Genomic DNA, 23028 nt, shown 5'->3' with positions numbered 1-23028 from the left:
TCCTGAGTGATTGGAGAGAGGGAAAAGTAACACCATTCTAGACAATAAGATATGGGGAAATTTAGGAAATTAGAGCATTTCTGAGAAAAAGATACAATGAAATGCTTTTAGGAGAAAGATGGAATAAACCTGAAATTTAAATGGATTATTGAATGCCTAAATAAACTAACCATTTTGTTACCTTCCTAACTTTATTTTATGAAATAAAAAATTCTTTATTGTTTAAGAAATTTATATTTTTTTTACTTATAGTCAAATACATTTGACCAATAACTTGCAAGTACTTCAGAATATGTGCTACATTAAAAATGAGTTCAGTTTCTAAGGAAACTCAGTAATTTGTTAGATGGTTAGGAACCAATTTCCCATACAGTGTTCTACCTCAGGGCATGGTTTTTCATCAGGTGGCAGCTCTTAGACTTGTAAGTAAAAAAGCCTAAAAGGAATATAAACTGATACCTGTAGAATTTGTTCTATAAAACAAATGTTGAAGAAGCAACATATATCTTGAAAACCAGCAGTACCACAGACTGTTTTTGTTCGAGACATAGGGCATTTCTAACGTTTAGGGTGAGGTAGGTTAAATCAAGTCTGAATCTTTTGTTTTGAGTGTTGAAGTAAAGTGCACAGAGGATCTAGATTTTAGATTATTAATAACTGCTGGAAGCTCTGACTGAGAGGTTATACCCTCTGTGTTTCTTCCTGGGTGCTCTGTTTTCAGCCTCTAAAGTTTCCTGACATGCCCCAGTGACAGTAGACAGAGCTGCAGGGCTTGAGAAAGACTGTACCTGTTGGTATGAAAAGAATCATTACCAGGCTGGAGAAACTTGGAGTGGCTGAGAAGTGGATGGGAAGGAAAGAGACACAGAATGAGGCCATTTAAATGTAGATGGTTACTACCTGGGAGATTTTAATTTTTAAAAAGATCTTAAATAATCGACATTCAAGAATCTGCTACTAGTATACCTGACAGTATTATTAGGTCCTCTCCTCTCTCCCCTTCCTTCTTCCCCCTTCCCTCCCTGCTTCTCATTCATTTTTCCTAAGCACAACAACAGGAACCAAAACAACTGAGTCAGGAATGCTAGAGTCTTTGCTATAATTTTACACTTTTGATTTATTCATGAACTAAATCGAATAGTTACTTGTCAAATGTTGACAGATATGGGTGGTATACCAGTAATCAGAACACACAAAAATTCTTACTCTCATAGAACATACATTCTAGTGGTAGAGATAGACAATAATTAAAGCAAGTAAGAATATGTGTTAGGATGTGTGCGCATGTGTATGTAAATACAGGCATTTATAATGCAAATAATATGATAATATAGATGAAGTATATATACATGTAATATTAGGTGATAAGTGCTGAGAGAAAAGATAAAGCATTTAAAGAGATTTGAAGGATTTTTTAAAAAATTAAACTCTACTTCAAGGCATATATTACTAGTACATAAGGAGATATACTTACTCTAAGAACAATGCAAATAAGATTAAGGCATTTAGAATACATAGGCTCTCAGGGCATTTCTGTGTTTGAGCAGTGAGGACCTGGGGAGAAGGCAGCACTTGGTGCCCTCGTAGTGGGGTCTACTGCACACTTTCTCTTTAAAAGCCACCCACTTCCTGATGTTCTGCTTTCTATCTTTCCCTTCAGATCCTTTGGTAGAATTTTCAGAATAAAAAGAAGAAAACTTAAAGAGTTCTTCACAGGGAAGTAAAAACATATTTTATGGCAGATTGTTGGCCTCATTGGCAATGTGAACTATAGAAACGAAAGTGAGTTTTCTTTTTCAGGAAAACATATTAATGTGTGTGTCTTAAATGGAATAGGGGGCGTGAGGTCAGTCTGGGAATATGGCAAGTTGAAAATGAGCATTTTATTAATATCAAAAATTCAGATGGAATTATTTCCCTCAAGTATTTGCCATGAGAATTCATAATATTAACATTGCAGACTTTGCACAGACAATGCTCTTTAATTAACTACTAATAAAAGTTTTCCATATATCGTAATATAATTTCGAGAAAGTTCCCCCATATTGTGCATGGAGATCAGTGATGCAGTACATGTTTAGCTTGTTGAAGGGCCTGAGCTTGAAGTTTTCCTCCTTCAATTTAAAAACAAACATCAAGTTTTTTTCCTTTTGTAAAATCTTCCTTTAAGTCCTTAAAAGTCATTTGATATCAGTCATTTTAAAGTATTTACTAGGCACAGCTCTATAGAGACTTTTTTAAATAGAGGCATTTATAGTTAAATTGTCTCAAGTCTAGTCACCCCAGAATAAAGCAGAAAATTCTATCAAAAACTGAATTTTTTTAAACAGAAAATTTAAATTGGACTGAGACAGTTGGACTGGGAAAATTTTAATCTTCCAAGATAAGCTGCTTTACAGCTCAGCTTTTTTGTTCACAGATATGATGGTGCTTCTGGAAGGTAACAGATACTTGATTCAGCTTCCTTGAGTAATTCCAAAGTCTGGATTAAAGTATGGTGATTGATGTAAAGAAGATGTGATTTTGGGGCTGGGGATTTAGCTCAGCGGCATAAGCACCTGCCTTGCAAGCAGGTGGTCGGGAGTTCGATCCCCGGTACCGATAAAAATGAAAAAGACAAAAAAAAAAAAAAAAAAAAGAAGATGTGACTTTTTTGGTAAGATAGAAGCATAGGGAGTAGTGTGTGCTAAGTGGGTCGCAACAAAGTCCCGTGTGACTGTTAGTCTCCTGGTTTTGTGAGGTTTTATAATTTCTGGGTGGCAGGAGTGGTTCTTTTTAGATCCAGTTATTTCTCTTGCTGACATGACCCTATCTAGCCATGGGGACTTCCACAGGACTGATGGTCACTGTGACAGAAACTGCCCTAGATGAGCCAAGATGCCCAGACTGGCTTCCGTTTAAAACTTTGGCTCCCCACAGTGTAAGAACTGAAGGAAGAATATAGTAGTCAGAAATGTGATTCCGGCCAAGTCAGCCTTGTTGATTATTTTATGTTCCTGAGTTGAATGCTTCTTCCTTTTTTCCTTTTTTTTATCGGTACCAGGTATCGAACTCACAACTGCCTGCTTGCAAGGCAGGTGCTTATGCCGCTGAGCTAAATCCCCAACCCCCCTGAATTGAATGCTTAAAAGAAGAATTCTTCTGGTCAGTTGTCCCCCACCATGAGAAACTCCAGGGGCCACCTATGGTAATTGTTTCCCAGGAGCTTATAAAGGCCTCTGCCTTAAAAAAAAAAAAAAAGCGTTTGCATTATTGCATTATTCATTGGAAGTTTCCTGTCTCATTCGTGTAACAGTGTCTTGCACAGAGCAAATGTTTTCTGAGATTAAAAAAGATATAGACCTCATTGGTGCTTTTTAAGCTTTCAGATGTGGATTGTGGAGATAAAGTAATGTTTCCATTGCTCTTGTTCTTCTAGAGAAAAGGATCTTTGATTACAGTATTTATCAGCAATTGCAGTGCTGAATCAGTTGCAAGAATTTAAAATAGCATGCAGACTGGGACATAATTGTCCTGTGAGCAGACCTTCAATGAAACAGCCTTGTGGTGTAGTGATTCTGTATGTTGTTCATTCCTGTACTGAGCATTGTGGTGACCCAGGCAGCAAGAACTAGAGTCCAGACAAGGCTTATAGAGCTCCTGGATGTTGACTTCCGCTGCTTCAAAACCTTCTCTATGGGTTCTTTCTTTCTCTTTCTTTACCTTTCTCTCTCTTTCTTTCTTTCTTTCTTTCTTTCTTTCTTTCTTTCTTTCTTTCTTTCTTTCTCTCTCTCTCTCTCTCTCTCTCTCTCTCTCTCTTTCTTTCTTTCTCTCTCTCTCTCTCTTTCTTTTTGTTTGTTTCTTCCCTCCCCTCCCCTCCCCTCCCCTCCCCTCCCCTTCCCTTCCCTTCCCTCCTTCCTTCCTTCATGTTTGTAGTACATAATATTTCCATTCCGGGTGGGGAGTCAGTACATGTTCCTAACACATTTTAAGACAGAATCTCACCGAGTCACTAAGTTGTCCGGACTGGGTTTGAACTTGGTATCTTCCAGCACTAACCTCCTAGAGTATACACATCAAGTGTATATACATCACATGTTTAAACATAGCATGCTTCAGGCTTGGCAGAGATCCTACCATTTTGGGGGCAGGGATAGCTGATAGAATCACTAATGTCCAAAGAGGACCTTTCCATTTCTAAGGTTTTTAATTTGTTTATTTAGCATTTACTCTGAATCTACTTATCTTGCGCTTGTGAATTTGTTGAAGGTCCCAGAATTGTTTTCTATATTATGCAGTGCTGTGGGTCTAAGTTAGGTGAAGGTAACTTAAATGTGGGATCAGGTTGATTTTAATAATAAACCTGGATTGCAATTTTAGCCCTAGATAAGTAAGATTTAGAAATAAGACCAAAAAGTATTCCTTAAAAAATTAAAAAGCAATATTTTTGCAAGTGTTAAAATAATATTTTTGAACTTTTTATTTTAAGGAAAATAAGACCAAGCAAAATAAAACAGAACAAAGCCAATCAAAACAAAAGTGTGACACAGGATTTCAGAAAGATAATAGGAAATCAACAGTGGTTATCATAATGCCTCTTGTTGTCTTCAAAATAGCTATAGATACCTTTGCACATAATAAAATCAAGCAAAACAGAACAAAGTAAAACAAAAAAAAAAAAAAAAAAACAAAACAATGAATGCAACACAGGACTTCAAAAGAAGATAATAGTAAATCCAAAATGGCTACCTTAATATATCTTGTTATCTTTGAAACAGCTGCCCATGCCATGAGATATAATAAAATCAAACAAGACAAAACTGAATAAAATTCAACCAAATAAAACAATAAAAATGATACAGGACTTCAAGATAATACGGAGTTAACAGTGGCTACCACCTTCAGGAGGAGACCCCCATAGATGCTGCGTTGCGTATTGTTATCCTCTGCATAGATGATCAGACTACTTGCTTTAGCCCTGCAAAGTCAGTGAAACATTAAACACTACAAGCATTCAGTTGTATTTTACCTCAGTAGCTATTCTCTCAGCCTGTGTTTCTTAGGATCAGCTGGTGGCTTACGGAGGATGGGGGTGGTGACAGGACATTGGCTCTTCTTATCTCTCAACCAACAAGCTGGAAGGGGCTGATAGCTGGTTCTCCTCCCAGCAGCCCGTGCATAGCACCGACTCACAGGAAGGGCTGGACTTCTCAATGTCTTCTTGTTCTCCTCCTCCACAGTCTGGAAATGATGTCGACTCATAGGAAAGGGCTGGCATCTCTATTTTTTAAAATTTTATTGGTAGATTTTAGACATACATAATGATCACATGAATTATAGGGAATTTGTACTATATGTGATATAACTTGATTCTTTTCCCCCATTCTCCTCCCTCTCTTTATCCCCTCTTTCCTTACCCATTCACAAAGCTTTGTTTTCATTTTATTGTTCTTTTCTCATTTTTTCTTTCCCTTCCTGTCTCTTTCCCTCCACTCACCTAGTTCCTTTTTCCTTTTGAACAGTTTCTTCCTATTTCACAATACTTATTGTACACTTACATTTTTGGTTTTACATACCAGAGAGGTAATGTGATATTTACACATGTGTGTCTGATGTATTTCACTTATGATTATGGTCTCAAGGTCCATCCATTTAGCTATCAATATCTCAGTTTTATCATGCTTTATGGCTCGTAATATTCCATTATATAAAAAAAAACACATCTTTTTATTCATTCCTTGGTTGATGAGCATTTGAACTTTTTTCAAGATTTAGCTATTACAAACTATGTCACTATAAACATCTGTGCACATATATTGCTGTGGTATGGCAAGAATATTTTAAGTTCTAAAATTTTCTGTAATTATGTTAAAACATCTTAGTATTTGTAGTTAAATTTTAAGTCTCTTTTTAAATTCTTATGTGGCCAAAAAGCATATTAAAGTAGTTTATAAAGTTAAAGAGTTTTTTTATTTTTATTTTTATTTTTTACCGGTACCAGGGATCGAACTCATGACCACATGGTTGCAAGGCAGGCGCTTATGCCACTGAACTAAATCCCCAGCCCCTAAGATTTTTTTTTTAATTTAGAAAAATATTCCTTATTTATCAGATGAAAACTGTAAACAGGGGGTGTGAATAAAATAACACTGCAATCCAGAGCGAATTGTTGGAACCTTGATATAAACACTGCGACTCTGTTTTCTTTTACCATCATATATATAAATATTCAGGTGCAATGTGAGGGCCTCACCATTGTGGGATTTACTGTAGTGCAGGAACTGGAGACAGAAAATGTGGACAGTAGTTGTCAGAGGAGGGATGCATCCCCAGAAAGCTGGAAAGGTCTGTAATTGTGCTTCCTTGTCTGTAATGTGATGAGTTCTCATAAAGAGCCCAAAGACCTGCTTTAGGAAATCTACCTATGTTGAGTTATGATAATTTTGGCTAAATGTTTTCCAACCAGTTGAGGAAATTCTACTATTCCACTATATTCTTATTAATCTGATATAATGCCATCAAAGCAAGTTCTTTATTATTTGCAGAAGAGATATATTGAGTACCATTTAAACTAATAGTTATTACCATTTATGTGCCATTTGTATTGAATCTTTGTCAAATTTTAGGTTTCAGTGCTAAAAGTCACTATTACTGAGATAAGCACAAATCAGTTCTCAGCTTTTATTCATAAAAATGCTAATTTTTAATAGATAGTTTCATTTAGAGCTGTTCATTGGGAACCATGAATTCATTAATACAACAAAGAAAAATGTATGAAGTCACCACTGATTGCCAGGTTCTGATTCAGGCTCAAGAAACCATTGAAGATAAAACATTTTTGTATTTTTTTTTTTTGATAACTCATGGTCAAACTCATGATCTTGTGCTTACCAGACAGATATTTATGTCACTGAGCTAAATCCCTGTGAAAACATTTTTGTTTTAATGAAGCTTGTAGTTTAGTAAGTAATGACAGAAAATAAAGAAGGAAATAGCTGCTAGCTGTAGGTAATAAGGAAGTCTTTCAAATTGGACAGATACAACCTGTCCTTTAAATTACTTAATTTTAATTAATTTTAAAGTGGGTAAAACAAAACAACAAAGCAGATCAGAAGAAAACAATATAAGTGACACAGATTTCAAAACAAGACAACAGGAGATCTTCACTGTCTATCATATTAGCTCTTGTTTTCTTCTAAATAATTGTCCACATCTTCACACACAATGAATTCATACACAACAAAATAATATTAAACTGAGCAGAACTGGTTTTGAAGGCATTATAGGCCTTCAAAACCAGACAATAGGGAAATCAACAATGGCTGCCATAATATCTCTCGTTCTCTTCAAAATAGCTGTCCATACTTCATGTATATAGAAATTAAAGAATACAAAACAGACTAAAACCACTCTGAACAAAGAATAAGGGCATTACTGGATTTCATAGCATGACGATAGGGAATCAGCAATGGATACCATAATGAAAACCTACGTTTCAAAAATAATTTCTCCTCATACGTCTGAGGAGAGAACATTCTAGGGAAAAGGACCAGCAAGTTCAAAGTATGCCTGGGAAGCCAGTGGCATCTTTCCAGTGGGGGGCAGCATCTGGAGTATGGAGCTGTCTAACTGACATTTTATAAATACCATGCTGCCTATGATGTAGAGAAAAGGGGCTGGCTCCATACTGGTGAAAAGCAATGGAAAGTTTGAGTTGCAGTTTGGGTGAAGACTCAAGACTTTGTCTTGGTTTGGGGCTTAAACAATTAGGGAACACTGGAGTCATTTAATGTGATGGCAAGGCGGGTTTAAGATTTACGTGATGTTTAAAGTCTTAGCCACCCAGTGCTGTCACCCACAGTTAGGTATACAAAGCTGAATTGGAGGAAGAGGAAAGTACGTAGGATTTACATTTGTGTGAACTGGAATCACTGCCTCAGCTTTAGGTTGCACTGCTCAGGATGGTATGGAACCTCAAATTCACTCAACTTTTGGGAGTTTTATTATCCTGCTATAATATTTTTAGTAACTCAGAATCTGCCAATACTTTGAGCTTCTGTATTTTCTGAAAGGAAAGGAGAGAAATTAGTATTGGTTGAATGTCTAAGAAGCATGGAGAATTGACTGACACACGTTTTATGCTATCTCACTTAATTCACTATCATCCTGCTTTTAACTTGTGCAGAAAGTGGCTTAGATTGAACTAGGTAGATCAGATACCAGTATGCCTGACCAGGGAGTCCAGGGCTTAATCCAGGTCTTCCAGTGTTCTTTTTGCATGTGCATCATCATGTATGTGTCTGGCAGAGTTGCAAAGGAGTGGCAGTGTGTTCTTTTGGTTGCTGTTGCAAATTATGTGCATTTGAAGGTGAATATAACACCTCCAATATATTATTCATATTTTTAAACTATCAAAACATATTTGTACATTGCGAAGATGAGAAAATTCCTCAATGATATAGGAGCTTTTAAAGTGGGAAGTAAAGTACTTTTACTTCTTTTCCATTCAATATCATTCTCTTTCTACAAGTTTCACGAATTTCCCAAGCTTACTCTAGGAGAGAAACAAATTCTTTTTTCACTCAGTTCAGGACTGAGAGTTGTATAACAATGGATGGATGAACAAGAGAAGTAGATGACTCACCATGGAAGATGATAATACAGATAATTCTTTTAGGACTGCTTCAGGGGAAAGGGTAGGAGAGGTCAGAGAGACCTTCCTAGTGCTACTTCCTAGTTCCCTGTTTCTTCCAGGGCCAAGTTTCTGTATTGTGGAATGGCATGCCCTGAACCCCGTCACTCTGTGACTGTGTCTGTGTCTGTGTCTATGCTATATATATAAATGTACATATATCTGTGCATTAAACAACTCAAGTAATGTGATGCTATAAATATTGCATTTTAGTGTTTTTCACTTAAAAATGTGTCTTAACATTTCCTTTTTGGTGAATTTAGATTTACAATAGTTTTTTAAGTGGCACTATAGTAGTTTATTTTATGGTTAACTCATAGTTTATTTAATCATGCCTCATGGATATTTGCACTATTTCTATTTGTTTTTAAAACAATTACAAACAAGATGGCAGTAAGCAGCTATATATCTGTAATCCGTGTTTATCTATATGTATATTTTTGCTTCCGTTTGTCAGTATCTCTAAAGGATAGATCTCTGCTATTGTGATGGCAAGACCAAAATGCATGTTTGCTTTAAATTTCGATAAATTTTACCAAATTAATTCAAATAATGTCACCGACTCAATTTTCTTTAACTTCACCCAGTGTGGCTTTTTCAAAGACATTGTAATGTTTGTGTATAGTAAGTCCCAGATTTATGAATGAGTTCTTTTCTGGGACAATGTTCCCAATGAAGTCATTCTTAAGCCCACCAGTGTGAGTCTCACACACCTTTGACACAAACTCACCGTGTGCTCTGCTCTGTGCTTCCTGGCAGTCCCTTGCACATCATCATGATTTCTCCTCTTGCTTCTGGACCCCCTGGGCACTGACTTAGGCAATGTACCACTATACACTCTCACACTACACAGTAAGCACGTGGTAGCTCAACTATGCCAGTGTCCGGGACACAGCTAAGCTACCTTAGCTGGGCAATTTGTTCACATCTATGAATGTTTGTAATCTGAGTTCCTTTGTATCTGTGAAAGATCACTACTCAAATGTTTGTAAGTCAGGGACTTACTGGGTGAAATGCTACTGTATTCCACTCTGACTTCATGTTTTTACTGTAAGTAAAGTTTTGTTTTCTTAATTTTTAATTGGTCATTTCTATGGTTTTCTCTTTATGTCTTTTCCCCTATCAATTATATTGTTGATTTTTTTCTTGTAGGTGCCCTTTATATTATAGATATTAATCATTTATTATTATATATGTTTGCAGATATTTTCACTCAGTCTGTTTGCTTTTAGTTCTATTTAGGGCCTGCATGAGTGCTTCTGCCTGGTGTTAACCTCGGCATCCTTCTCATCAGGGCACCTCTCCCTTGCCTGCCTGAGACAAAGTGGGGCTCTTACTGTGGGATGGTGTCTCGGAGAACAGGCTTGGTTACACGGCATTGCTTGTGTGTCTCAGTCTGTGGAGACTGTGGTGGCTGGAACACACATCCTGCTTTTCCCTGACCTGCCAGTGTTGGGGTGAGATGCTCCCCTGGTGTTCTGTTTCTGACACCGAGGGCTTCTGCAGTGCTCACCACTTCTCCTCCATCTCCCCTTTTCCCTGGACTCCTAGTTCTCTGTCATCTTTTCACACTTTCTTTCTGGCCCTCTGTGCAGTGTTAAAAGTTTTGCTTTTGGTAGCTCCTTCTAGTTCCAACCTCCATTCCGTTAATTACTTCTCTGTCTCTGTGCCTCTTCTCTCTTTCTGTGTGCCTCATGGTCTCTGTCTCTCTTTCTCTGTGTGTCTCTCTGTCTATCTCTGTCTCTCTCTCCCTCCCTCCATTCATCCATCCCTAACCCTCCTTCTGACCTTGTGGTATTTTTTCATTTACTTTACCAATTCTTGCATATTTCTCATGTTTTACTTGAAATACCCCACCAATAATCTTGGACACTTCTAGACCTGATTATTCTTGTATGTGGCTATTCTTGTACTGCTGAATAAATGTGTGAATGTTTATATGCAGAAGCATATGCATGTGTTTGTGTAATTATTCTTGAATGCACAGAAACTCAAAAATCTTTTATCCAGATGATTAAAGGGTTAAGAGGGGTTAAAGATCCCCTCCCCCTTCTTCTTCTTTGTGCTTTTTGAGAGGGAAAACCAAAACACAGTCCAGACTAACCTCAGACTCAGTGGAGACCCTCCTGCCTTAGCTTCCCAAGTGCTGGGATTCTGGGAATGCCCCATCATGCTGCCTTCAGAGGGTTAAAGTTTGAATGCTAGCCCTTTTTCCTGTGGAACTATTTAGAAAATGTTAGAGCACATCTGCTCTGATTACAGATGAATACTTTGCTTATGAGAGGTTTTCAGTGTTTGTCTTTTCTTCTATTTTAGATTTTTCTACTTTAAAAATATGATTTTTCAGATCTGTAGAATACTGATTTGGGATAACAACTTCAAAACGTCACAACTAAGCTGTGGTGAGAGCTCAGCTACTCAGTGATGTTTTTGTGGCATTTAAGTGGTTTTTTTTTTAAGGAAGCTTATGATAGTAGGACAAAGGTTTGGATAAGGACAGATGATTTTTGTAACCCTGGGGAATTCTACCACACATATCTATTTTTATGCCTTTAGGGTGAATTAATTTTTCTAAACAAAAACACCTGCACAGAAGTGAGCTGCCTGCCTCTGACGCCATACAACTGGCTTTCCAGCTGGTTATGGGTGGGTGCAGCTGATACTTCTCACCCCTGGGAAACGTTGGTCCCTGCGCAGTAAACACTTTGGGAGGAAGGGGAACACGGCTTAGCTGTTTTCTGAAAAAACTGTGATTTCTTCTTCCATTTCTGTTTTTCTGTAGTGTGAGAGCTGCAAAGACTTGCAGAATTAGGACATCTGTGCACAAAATTAGGTCAGTTTGCATGAAATCAGGTGAGCTCCTCTCCCCTTTTCTGGACTTGTTTTGTTGCTGTTTTGATACGAAAGGATCACATTAATGGACCTGTAGTTGGTGAAGGAAATAGGGACTCAGTTTAACAACTGGGATTTACATGGAATATATGAATTCGCTGGATGCAGAATAAACATTCCCTTTTAAAATGCAATGAAATAATAGGTAAATGGAAAGAGCAGTGTGCCTTTGGGAAGTGACAGCAATGAATATATATATTTAATCTCTGTTTAGTAGGTGTGCACACCATGTGAGTGACCTGTGGAGGGGGTCTTGCTTTTCAGGGATGCTCCTGGGTGAGGGGGTGGGTGAAGTCAGATGAAATGATGACTGCTCAGGAGGGCCCAGAACTGACAGCAGCACTAAGCCCAGATGAGAGCAGATTGAAATGATTCCTCCTCCTCCCACTCCCAACCAACAGAGAAGAAATGATGATAAAGATCTTTTGCACGTTGAGATCTCACGTCTTTTAACCCTTGCTTTAACTGGAAAATTTCATGTTTTATCAGCAGTGAGGAAGCTTGTGCTAGTGTCCAGGTTTGTAGCTGAGCAATGGATCTTTACTTCTTTCATTAAAAATTCCCAGAGGACGGCCCAGTGCTGTTCCTGAGAAACCGTGATTGGCTTTTACTCACAGGCCGGTCCAGTAAGAGGATCACTGTTGGGTCCCTGAGCTTTGGTTTCCAAACTTAAATGGGACTCCGAATTACCAAGGAGAAATTTTAAGATGCAGATTCTCATACCACAGAGCACTCTGGAGATATGGTCTTGGAGTCTGTACCTTAAGTAAAGACATGGCTGGACATCAGCTGCCACTTCAGGAGAAGCCGAGTTTGTCCAGTGAACTCGCTCAGCTTCTGCCTCCAAGCAGCCGCATATACTTTCCTTTTATAGCATTTTGTTTTGATGCTATCATTGCTCAAACTCTAAACTAATGCTTTGAAATTAGTGGGTAAAGCTATACTTTTTATTTTTAACATGCCCAGTAAAAATTCTTCTGTGGCTTTCATAGAGAAGTCCTTGTAGAACAAAAAGAACATATTTTTTACTGTCTTAAGGAAGACGAAGCTTTGTGGATGCAGCTGAATAAATTATCCCTTGCTCAGTACCACCGAGAAGCAGCTAGGGAGTCTGGGAGAAGTGTCTTTCTACTTACTAGGAATAAGTATTCAGGTATAATTTCTAATGTGGTGAATAGAGGCCGGTTAATTCACTTTACTGACACTTTTGGACTGGGGAGAAAAAGAGACCTAGAAGAATAAGTTTTTTTTTTAAACTCAAGTGTTCATCACACATACCCATCCCTTCTCCACCTAGTGCTTATTGCCCCACCCCTCACATCCCATCCACAATTTTATGGTTAGTTTTTCACATATTTCCTATGCATCTTGAAATTCCCAAGCAGTGATATCATAGTGATACCTAAGTTTCTAAAAACTAGACCTCGTGTATTGTTGACTCCCAGTATTTGGTCAGAAGGGTCTGAAGAACCAGTAAAACTGATCCCTTATTTTTCTGAATGAGAAAATTGGAGTCAAGTGTTTAAAGACTTGCTAGCTGGGGTGGTGGTACATATCTGTAATCACAGCACTTGAGAGGCTGAGGCAGGAGAATCATTAAGAATTCGAGGCCAGGTTGGGCTATATAGTGATATTTTATCTCAACAAACAAATAAATGAGCAGCCTCAAAAGGCTTGCCAGTGATGTCAGTCAGTGGAGCCCCTCAGGATTAGAATGTGGATGTTATTATGCACAGTGAAACAGAGAGCCCTGTTTTGGGGCACATGGGACCTAATTCAAGGCTTGGCTGTATGTTGCCCAACGTGCTCTTCACTCTTTCTAGTCTATTTCATTCATGCCTCAGTGAGGGGGAACTAAGTATCTGCTATCTCACGTGAGGTTTATTAGAAATAAGTCATAATATATATTGACAGTGTTAACTCTGAATGCACAGAGAAACCCCCGGGAGACTTACACAAACAAACCAACTAAACACATCTAAAGCCTATCCTACGAGGTCCTGACTGGCTGGCCTGCGCGAAGGCTTTGTGACCACATGTTCAAGACTGACTTTGTGTACATCTGGGGGGAGAAAGGGAGAGAGCTATAGTAGAGGCCATGTTCTCTTACACGGAGGCTGGGGCTTATTGTGACCTGAGAACTTTGTTCCCTCATCTCCAGTACAGTGTCGTATCCCTGAATAAATAATGGAACAGAGTCCATTTTTATTTTTTTTAGGAAAATATTGTTTACTATAAACCATATTACAGAATGGTGATGACACTGTCACTTCTGATCTTGTGTTGAAGTAGGAAATTCTTGACCTATTAGATGGAACTAAATTTAGTATTTTAAAATTAGTGTATATCCCTCCTCCCATGGGGCAACATTAAATAAAACCAACAAAACTATGTTGTTTTGAATTCTCATTAGTATTTCATTTGTTTCCCAGAGCAAACAATTATGGAAAAGAAACAATTGTTACACATAAAATGGCTCTCGTTAAAAAAAAAACATGTGGAAGGCTTTCATAAAGTTCTTGAGAAAGGGTTTTGACATTTAAAAAATTGTTTATTAATTCCTTTTACCCTTTTGTTTGACCTAAATTCTTTCAAGATTTCCACAACAATTCCAAAAATGTTACTACTAACACATTAGTTTCTATAACAGTTTTGTCTTCTCTGCAGCAGTGTTTTAAGCAATGAAAGAAGACATCAATGAACTCCACGGTGTGCTCTTTACTGGGAAGAATCTTGACTTAGTAGAGTGGAGCTCACCTTGGTACTCAGAGGCTGGTATCTGACGCTGAGGCCCAGCTCCTGGCTGGGGCAGCTCTTCAAGGGAAGCCATTTTCAGTGACAGTGGTAATATTTAAGAAACAAAGAACATTTAAGAAAAATTCATGTCTGCAGTGAGACATTCAGCTATCGATTGTTTTTTTTTTTTAATTTAGAGATTTTCAGAAGAACCAGAAACTTGTCTTTATTGAAATATAAAGTAACATCTTTGAAAGCAAGATCAGCTGTTTTGGAAGCTCACAAAACTTAGAGGGAAAGTGCCTGTTTAGATGAAAAAAAGATAGTCACAGTGACCATGCTGAAACCAGAGCTCGTATTCCTTCTTCCCCGTGGCTCTAAAACTATGGACCGACTGTCAGCCAGCTGCAATGCCTGGAAACTGGGTACCTTAGCGCCTACTGTGTACCAAAATAAAGTTTTGTTTTGTGCTAAAAATTAAACAAACATCCCTTTACTTTTCTGACGTTTTGGGAAATTTCCCTTTCTTTTCTTTTTTTTCCAGAAACTTTTGCATTATTTGGAGCTTTTCCCATATAGAAACGAAATTGTTTGCAGAAGCTAATTCCTTTCATTTATTCAGATTTTCTCTAATCTGTGGAACCTACCAAGCTATCAATTCATATTTTCATGTAATTTTTTTTGCTGAAAAGATTCTCATGTAATGAACCTGGACACTTTCTTTTTTGTTTGTTTGTTTTATTTTGTTTTGCTACTGACACGAAGTTCGGTGATTGATGACCCAAAGTAGGTGTGGAGTGTGACTAGACTTTGTATGCGAAATGTGTCTCAGGGTGACCTTTGGAGCAGAGGTGATTTTCCTTTTTATCCATTTCAAAGGACGGAGCTAGAAAACACATGTAGGTACATAAAGATATGCACAAGTAAATACATGTGTGTGTAGATTACTTTCTGGGTTGTGTATACATATGCATTGCTTTCTATTTTCATTCTCCTGTCTCTTCTTTCTGCTTTAAGTTTAATTTTAAATGTGTAGGATACTAAGAGAGGTGCCTCTTCCTTTAGAGGAAAGAAAAGAAGAGGGAACACAACACCATCATTTTAGGAACCTAAAAACATTACGCTAAGTGTAAGAACACTGGAAAAAGGATAAAGATTGTGTAACATCCTGTGTATTGTTTTTGTCAGATTCTCCACTTCTCTAATAGGCAACCAGTTTTCCTGCCCCCCCCCCCCCCTTTAAGATAAGGTCTTGCCGTGTAATCCAGTTTGGCCTCAAACTGGCAGCAATCCTCCTGCCTCAGCCTCTGAGAGCTGGGATTATAGTTATGCACCACCATGCCTAGCTTTTCCTGGTCTTTGATTTATCCTTGTTTCTTTTTGTGATGATAAGTAGTTATTTGTGTATTTTTAAAAATTTCCTTTTTTTTCTTGTACAGAATGTAGCATATTTATTTATTTTTGGTGTTCTAAGACATGGTCCCACTTAGTTCAGGCTAGCCTTGAACTCACTATGTAGCCCAGGCTGTTCTTGAACTCATGGCAATCTTCCTGCCTCAGCCACCTGATTGCTAAGATTACAGGCATGTGCCACCATGCCTGGCTAGGTAACATGCTTGTATCTGCTGACTTACACTTCACCTAGCGTCTCCTACAGATTACGTGATTTTTGTCAACTGATGGAGGTTTCACATTTATACTACACAGTATCTCCTTGTGTGCATATACATATTATTTATTCAACCTATCTCCTGTTTAGGGTCATTTTTGTCCTCAGTGACAGTGGAAGAGTTTAGTGTGATGAGAGGAAGATCGAGAAAAGGAAAGAAGACAGAACACAACACAGTCATTTCATGCTAAGTGAAAGAACACCAGCACAAAAGGCTGGAGACTGTGTGGTTTCCCGTGGAGGACGTTTCGGGACAGTTTGTTGATAGGTACAGGATGTCAGCCAGTGGCTGCTGAGGGCTCTGGGTGGAAACATGGAGTGACCACAGGTGGACACAAGTTTCTTTGGGGGATGACAGAAGTGCCTTAACATTAGATTGTCATGCACTCTGTGTATACTAAAGTTACTGAATTATACGGATTTAAAACAAGTGAATTTATTGCATAAATTATGCCTGAGTAAAGGTGCTTAACAATATCAACATCAAGTGCCATTAATGAATTCCTGGCAATGCGATTATCTCCTGTTCAAACATGGCTTAAAATTTTAACCCTCTTTTGTGTCACAAAATTCCAACAATCTCCCTCCAAATGGTATATACTGCTTAGTATGCTTTTGCAAATCAGAAATGCCTGTTTTTGTAGCATAATCTGCTTGAGGGATTTAATGAATTTATAATCCTAAGGGAGTTTTATTGGTTTTAAATTGAGTGTACCAGAAAGGGCTGATTTAATCCTTCAAAAGAGCTGAGTTCTAAGGGACCTTGTAGACCACACTGTTATGCCTTTCATTTCGTAGGTGAGCCTGTTAAGTGCTTTAAAACTCTAATTATGTAATAAAGTTAGGAATATAGTCCTCAACTCATCTGTGCTGCTCTTTAAATATTTATGCTATTCTGGTAGGAAACATGAAAACAACAATTACTAAAACTATGCAGAAACATGGAAAGCTGTTTATAATACAAATGAAAAAAAGCAGAGGGCCAAATGGCTTGAGTATTATGATTTCAGCTAGTGTAACACATTATTGTATGTTTGGAGGCCTGGAGCATAGCAGAAACCAAATGTGTTGCATGATGGGCTAGCAGGCGCTTGCCCTTAATATGCTTGGATGTGGCTGCACTGGATCCAGACACACTTACTGGTTTTGTAGACGAGTTAAAGTTACTATGTAGCGGTGTGTGGGGGGTCCAAGGAACTGTGCACACCTTGGCAACTGCCTGACTCCATACCTGTATTCCGCAGCCTTTTGCAGAGGATCTCCCGCTTAACTCTCATGTGATAAGGTTACATCATTCTGAGCCCCTGGAACCCTTCTCTTATTCACCTGCAGCACAGCCCCTCTTACCTTGCATGCAGTCTCCCCATCTAGCATGAATGGAGAATGATTTGTAAAGAGGGAAGTGATTGCAGTTACCCATTTCTGCTGGAGGCAGAACATGAAGAGATTGGCTGAAGCTGACACAGAGTGGTTTAGATAAGATTGGGAGAATATTTTGCCCCTATCATTGTTGATTTCTTGCACTAGAATGATTTACAAAGAATGATTCAGAGTGCTCCTTCTTTGGTTAGATCTGCAAGAGCACGCAATAGTCTACTGTAAAGTGTGAGGAGGAGGGAAACAGGTTAAATGACTCTCAAGATTTCACTAGACCTCAGTTTTCAATATAGAAATACCTTTAAGGGAGCCATTAGAAGGAGAGCATAAAGCAGTTATACTAACACTTCAAGCAGCACGTTATTTTAGACCCCCATTGCCAAGTGCGTGACAATCACACATGCTTATTTACTGCAACAGATGATGCTGGTATCTTAGCGCGTGGGATACCCAAGCTGAGTTAGCGGGATAAGTGTGCACCTAAGAATAGTTAAGATATTGTGTGAATATCTTCCATCAAGGGAGTGACCCCACTTGCTAAAATGTTGGTTTTTCTGGAGGATTCTTGCTAGGTGGTAGGAGGTATTTATTACCTCAAGTAACCAATTATACTCTCGTGTCTGTCGCTGCTTTTCTTGTTTAAATGTTGAACTGTTATAGCCATAGAATTTCCATTTCAGGGCAAAGCAAAGGAGCTGGAAAAAGAAAAAATAAGGGTGGTTGTATTAGCTTTCTGTCGCTGAAACTGTTACCTAAAGTAAACACAAGAGGAGTAAAGGACTGTTTGGCTCACAGCTTTGTCAGTTTCTGTCCGCTGCTGGCTGGTTCATTGCCACTGAGCCGGCAGGGAGGGAGCCCACCACTGCAGGAGCGTCTGGTGGAGGAGGTCAGCTCTCCCTGTGACCTGAGAGATGAGGAAGAGGAAGAGGCTGGAGTCCCACAGTCCTCTTCAAGGTCACGCCCTCCTCGCCCTAAAGCCCTCCCATGGGGCCCTGCACCTCCAAAAAGTGCTGCCACACATGTGGGCCTTTAGGGGACATTGATTCAACCCGGACGGGAGGTGTGAACAAAGTGAAGGCACTTGTTAGCTACATGGGCAGTCCTGGCTGTCAGCCCTCTTCAGACCTCTTGGTTTAAATATGTATTATTTTCTCTTCGAAAAGAGACAGATTCCTGAGCTGTCTTTACACAGCCAGACCTTGGCTCTAAAGTATCTAATAAATCGCTCACTGCCAGTGGATAAGAGTATTTTTTTTTTTTTTTTTGTACCGGGGATTGAACTCATGATCTTGCACTTGCCAGGCAGGCGAATCTTGATATACTAGACTCTCTCATGCCCGACAGCCCGCTACATAGACTCACCCCATCAATCCCCTTTGGAGTCACTCTTCCACAGTGGAGGCCCAGCTTTTCTGTTTTCTGTGATCATGCTCTTACCCCAGGTCTCCGATGATGCTGTCTTCTGACTATACTTTCCTCCATTGTAGCCTACTTTATTCTTCTTTTCTGTGGCCTTATGAAGTATTTCTATCTTTGCTTTTGAAAGATTCTTCTGATAATAACAAAACTAAAATAATTCGGGCTGGGGATGTAGCTCAGTGACACAAACACCTGCCTGGCAAGTGGAAGGTCCTGAGTTGGTCCTCAATATAAAACAAAACAAAACAAAACAAAACAAAAAAACTAAAGTAAAATACTTATGTCTTAACTCAGATTTTGCTGTAACGAAGTGGCATAGACTGAGTATCTCAAACAACAGACATTTCTTTCTCACAGTGCCAGAGACTGAGCAGTCCATGGTCAGGGACTGGCTGACTAAGTGCCTAGTGAGGGTTCTTTTCCCGGGTGTCAGTGGGGTACTTCCTTGTTACTGTATCTTCCTATGGCAAAAAGAAGGGAAGGAGGAAGGGGAAGGTGGGGGAAGTGGAGGAGAGAGCATTCTAAGGACACTAATCCTGTCATGGAGGCCTCCTCTTGTGGCCTGCTCTAAACATAATCACCACCTAAAGTCCTCGCTTCCTGACACCCACATGAGGGGTTAGGCTTCAACACTGAGTTTGGGCGGCAATAAACATTCGGCCCATAATAAATTGCAATCGTTTATGTGGTTGCAATCATTTATGATGTGCCAGGGAGTGTTCCTAGTACGCTTCCTTGATTAACTCGTTTAGTCTTTACTGTAATTCAAGATGTAAACTTTATATTATTATCCCCATTTTACGGATAAAGAAATAGAGGCACAGAGAGTTTAAATAACTTGCCTAAATCATATAGCTAGTGAATGATACAACTGGAATTCTGTACCAGCCTGAATCCTGACTGTTTTCAGCCATCTTTCTAAAGGCTGTTAGTAAATATCTTATTTAATGTTTTATTCTCTTAAAATTTAAACTCTTGAGCTAAAAAACAAATGTGCCTTCTCTTTGCTTCACCTTGTGACAGCCCTGTTCCTGGAAAAAGAAGTTACTCTGGATCTGTTTATGTCTGTAACCTGTTGTTAGTGGTCAAGGAAGTTCTCATAGGTCTTTCAGGAAATCTGGCTCGGTTGGTTTGACTGATGGTTACGTCTTGACACAGCGACACTACAGTTACTTCTGGGAGTCAGGAATTCAAACCTGTAATTCCTATTGCCTAAACAGACATGCCCTGTGGTGGGTCCCTGTTCTTTCCCCGCTCCTCCCCTCAGCTCTCCGCTCTCTTTTCCTCCCCTTTCCTTGCTTCTCTTCTCCTCTCTCCTTCCTTCCTCTCTTCCCTTTTCATGTCTGGAACTGAACTCAGAACCTTGTGCAGGCCAGGCATATGCTGTATCACTGAGCTGTATCTCCAGCCCAAGTTTTCTCAAGCAGTTCTTTTATTACTTGAGTATTTAATGAGGTAACTGAGGCTTCACTTTACTTCCACTATGAAATCCTAAAACTATGCTTAATTTTATGCAGCTCTTCTTTGATTTTTTTAGGGAAAAAAAAAAAAAAAAAAAAAAAAAAAAAAGAAAAGAAAAAAGGTTCTTCCTTTAGTAAATAGTGAAAGTGAGTATATTGGAGTTACTTCTTTTATCCCCTAGTACTGAGAATTGAACCCACGGCCTTAGCACTGAGCTACATCCCAATCTTTTCTTTATTTCTTATTTTAAGACAGTCTTGCTGTGCAGCTAAACTACCCAGGCTAGGTTTGATGTTAGGCAGGCTTGAGCGGGCTGGGATTACAAAGGTGTGTCCCATGCCAGGCATGATGTTACCTTTAATGGGTACCTTGTCCATACAGTGTTAAGTTCAGGGAACAGATTATCCTTTTTAGTAAAGTTACAATACTTAGACAAAAAGCTGAGGTCTCACATTGTGGACGTTCGTTGTACTACACTTATCTGCTGTTTCTAACAGTGTCTGCTTGATAAGGTAGGTTCTCAGAACTAGATATTTTGAATACTCAATTTCTGACTAATAGAATGAAGGGTATTTGGGAGGGTTTTGTAAAACTTGCAGAATCAAGGGGAAAATGTAATCATTTATCATTCTCAGTAAGAATACGAAGTGTTACAACTGTGGCATCTTAGTGTGACCAATCAGGAGTGAATCTTAAAGCTCAGTTGTTGAAATGACTCAGTTCTGTTTTCATTCAGTGATTGTCTCAGGGTTTGTGTTCCTTGGAAGGGAGTCAGATTTGCTGTAAATTTGTCAGATGGCTGTTACTTAGCTGGATGACTGACAGCCCACCAATAAATAGCACATGAGATGGGTGAGGCACATTTCCAAGTGTGAAGTAGGACAGTATTACCAAGAAAGGAGAAATGGGGAAAAAACAGCAGAGGTCTGCTTCCAGCAAGGTTCATTTCAAAGCAGAAGGGATTTAAGTAACAGCTTTGATTTAAATAATAAATGATTTGGTTATTACCTGAATTCAGTTGCCAACTTATTCTCTTAAGTGAAAAAATCTGAGCAGTATAAATGCATGACAAATGTTTTACATTCAGGTCTAAAAAGTCTTTCCTGATTATGAGAATTTCCTTAGCTAGTTTTGAATATATAAAAAATATAATAATATCAGTCCACATGTAACCATCATCCAGCTTTAATAATCGTCAACATTTTGCCAAGCTTATTACAGTTGATTGCACTTTATTTTTTCTTTACCTTTTTATTAGTATCTATGTACAGTACATATTTACACTCCTTGTGTGGGATTGGTACAGGTACATAACATATCTTAATTCCTTTTTTCATGCCCTTTCCCTACTCTCTCCTCTGTGTCTTGATCCCTTTTCCATCTGAAAAGATCTACTTGCCCAGTTCCTTTTGTCTGTTTTATTTTGTTCTTTATTTATAATTTGAGTTTCTCATATAAGCTAAACCAAGAAATTTTAAGCTTGTGTGTCTGATTTATTTCACTTAATATTATGGTCTCAGGTGCATCCATTTTTCTACAAATGATTCAAGTTTATTGTTCTTTGTAGTAGGCTCATACTCTGTTGTGTAAATAAACCACATTCTTCTGTTGGTGGATATATAGGCTGCTTCTAGGATTTAGCTATTATGAATTGTTTGTTGCACTTTAAAGCATTATTATAAGATGGTTTTATAATTGGTTGTATAAAAAGTCACAAAATGTAACATCTGAAAATTTGTTTTAGAAACAGAAATCCAAGTATCAAGTGGTCATTGAAAGGAAGAGAGAGAGAGACAGAGACAGAGACAGAGAGAGAAAAAGACAGAGAGAGAGACAGAAACAGAGAGAGAGAAAGAGAGAGAGAGAGAGAGAGAGAGAGAGAGAGAGAGAGGAGAAATATAGCCCTATACAAGAGTGATGCATTATTTATCTGGGAATATAATTTTCTATCAAACCTTTTATTGACTTAAGTTTGATGAATTAATTCTTTAATGACTCTGTTTTCAGACTACCTCTGCCAAATTTGTTTTCTGGTCCTGGTAGTCTGGGAGTGAACTGGCAGTTTTATTTGACTGTAAACTCTGTGTACTGGTTTGTATGTGCCTTGTGTGACAACAGACTGTGCTACGATTGTTTTGCAGTTGAAAGATGCATGAGTGTAATGCAGTCCGGGACGCAGATGATCAAAATGAAGCGTGGGACCAAAGGCCTCGTGCGGCTCTTTTACCTGGATGAGCACCGGACCCGCCTACGTTGGAGACCATCTAGGAAGAGCGAGAAGGCAAAAAGTAAAACCAACTTTTGAATATTTCGCTTGGACTATTACAGTAATACATGGGTGACACTGGGAAGGCTCTTTGGAAGCTTCAGATCTATGGAATTTGCATAGTTTTGATAGTTTTGAGGTAAACTACTTATAGAGGTTGAGACAAATGATGACTGTTTTTGAGGAATTGAAATTCTTAGAGGTTTTTCTGGTGCATCATTGTGGTAAAAGTTTTCTTGTACATGAATGTGGTTGGAGGTGTGATAGGTATTTTATTTTAATTGAGATATAAGGTTTTATAGCTGAGATGTTTTATTTTTCTCTAACAAGTTAAGGATATTGTAAATCCAGTGAGCTTTAAAGTAAATTGCTGGATTCTGTGCACAGTGCACCAATTAGTGAATTAGCAACATTGTTTAATGGTGTCAGGTAAAATAGTTTTGATCTGACTCTTACCAGTTAAAGCTTCTCTTTCCCAAACTGTGTTAGTCAGAGTCCTCCAGAGAGATAAAACCAGGAGGGCGGATAGATAGAGAG

At 38.6% G+C, this 23028-nt stretch overlaps 1 protein-coding gene across 8 annotated transcripts in view; it reads left to right on the top strand.

The window, feature by feature from the left end:
* Plch1 (phospholipase C eta 1) overlaps window positions 1-23028 on the top strand; it is a 267872-nt gene that overhangs the window by 136452 nt on the left and 108392 nt on the right. For all 8 annotated transcript variants that reach the window (XM_063249222.1, XM_063249225.1, XM_063249223.1 and 5 more), the window contains one exon: window positions 22367-22513. In XM_063249222.1, the coding sequence (XP_063105292.1) occupies window positions 22367-22513 (147 nt within the window). The remainder of the gene's footprint in view (window positions 1-22366; window positions 22514-23028) is intronic.

The sequence above is a fragment of the Cavia porcellus genome, unplaced genomic scaffold, assembly GCF_034190915.1.
Source record: "Cavia porcellus strain 051 isolate PalLab524CR breed Dunkin Hartley unplaced genomic scaffold, mCavPor4.1 scaffold_5, whole genome shotgun sequence".
Classification (NCBI taxonomy): domain Eukaryota; kingdom Metazoa; phylum Chordata; class Mammalia; order Rodentia; family Caviidae; genus Cavia; species Cavia porcellus.
Note: the sequence above shows the minus strand (reverse complement) of the source record. Positions and strands in the feature narration are given on the sequence as shown.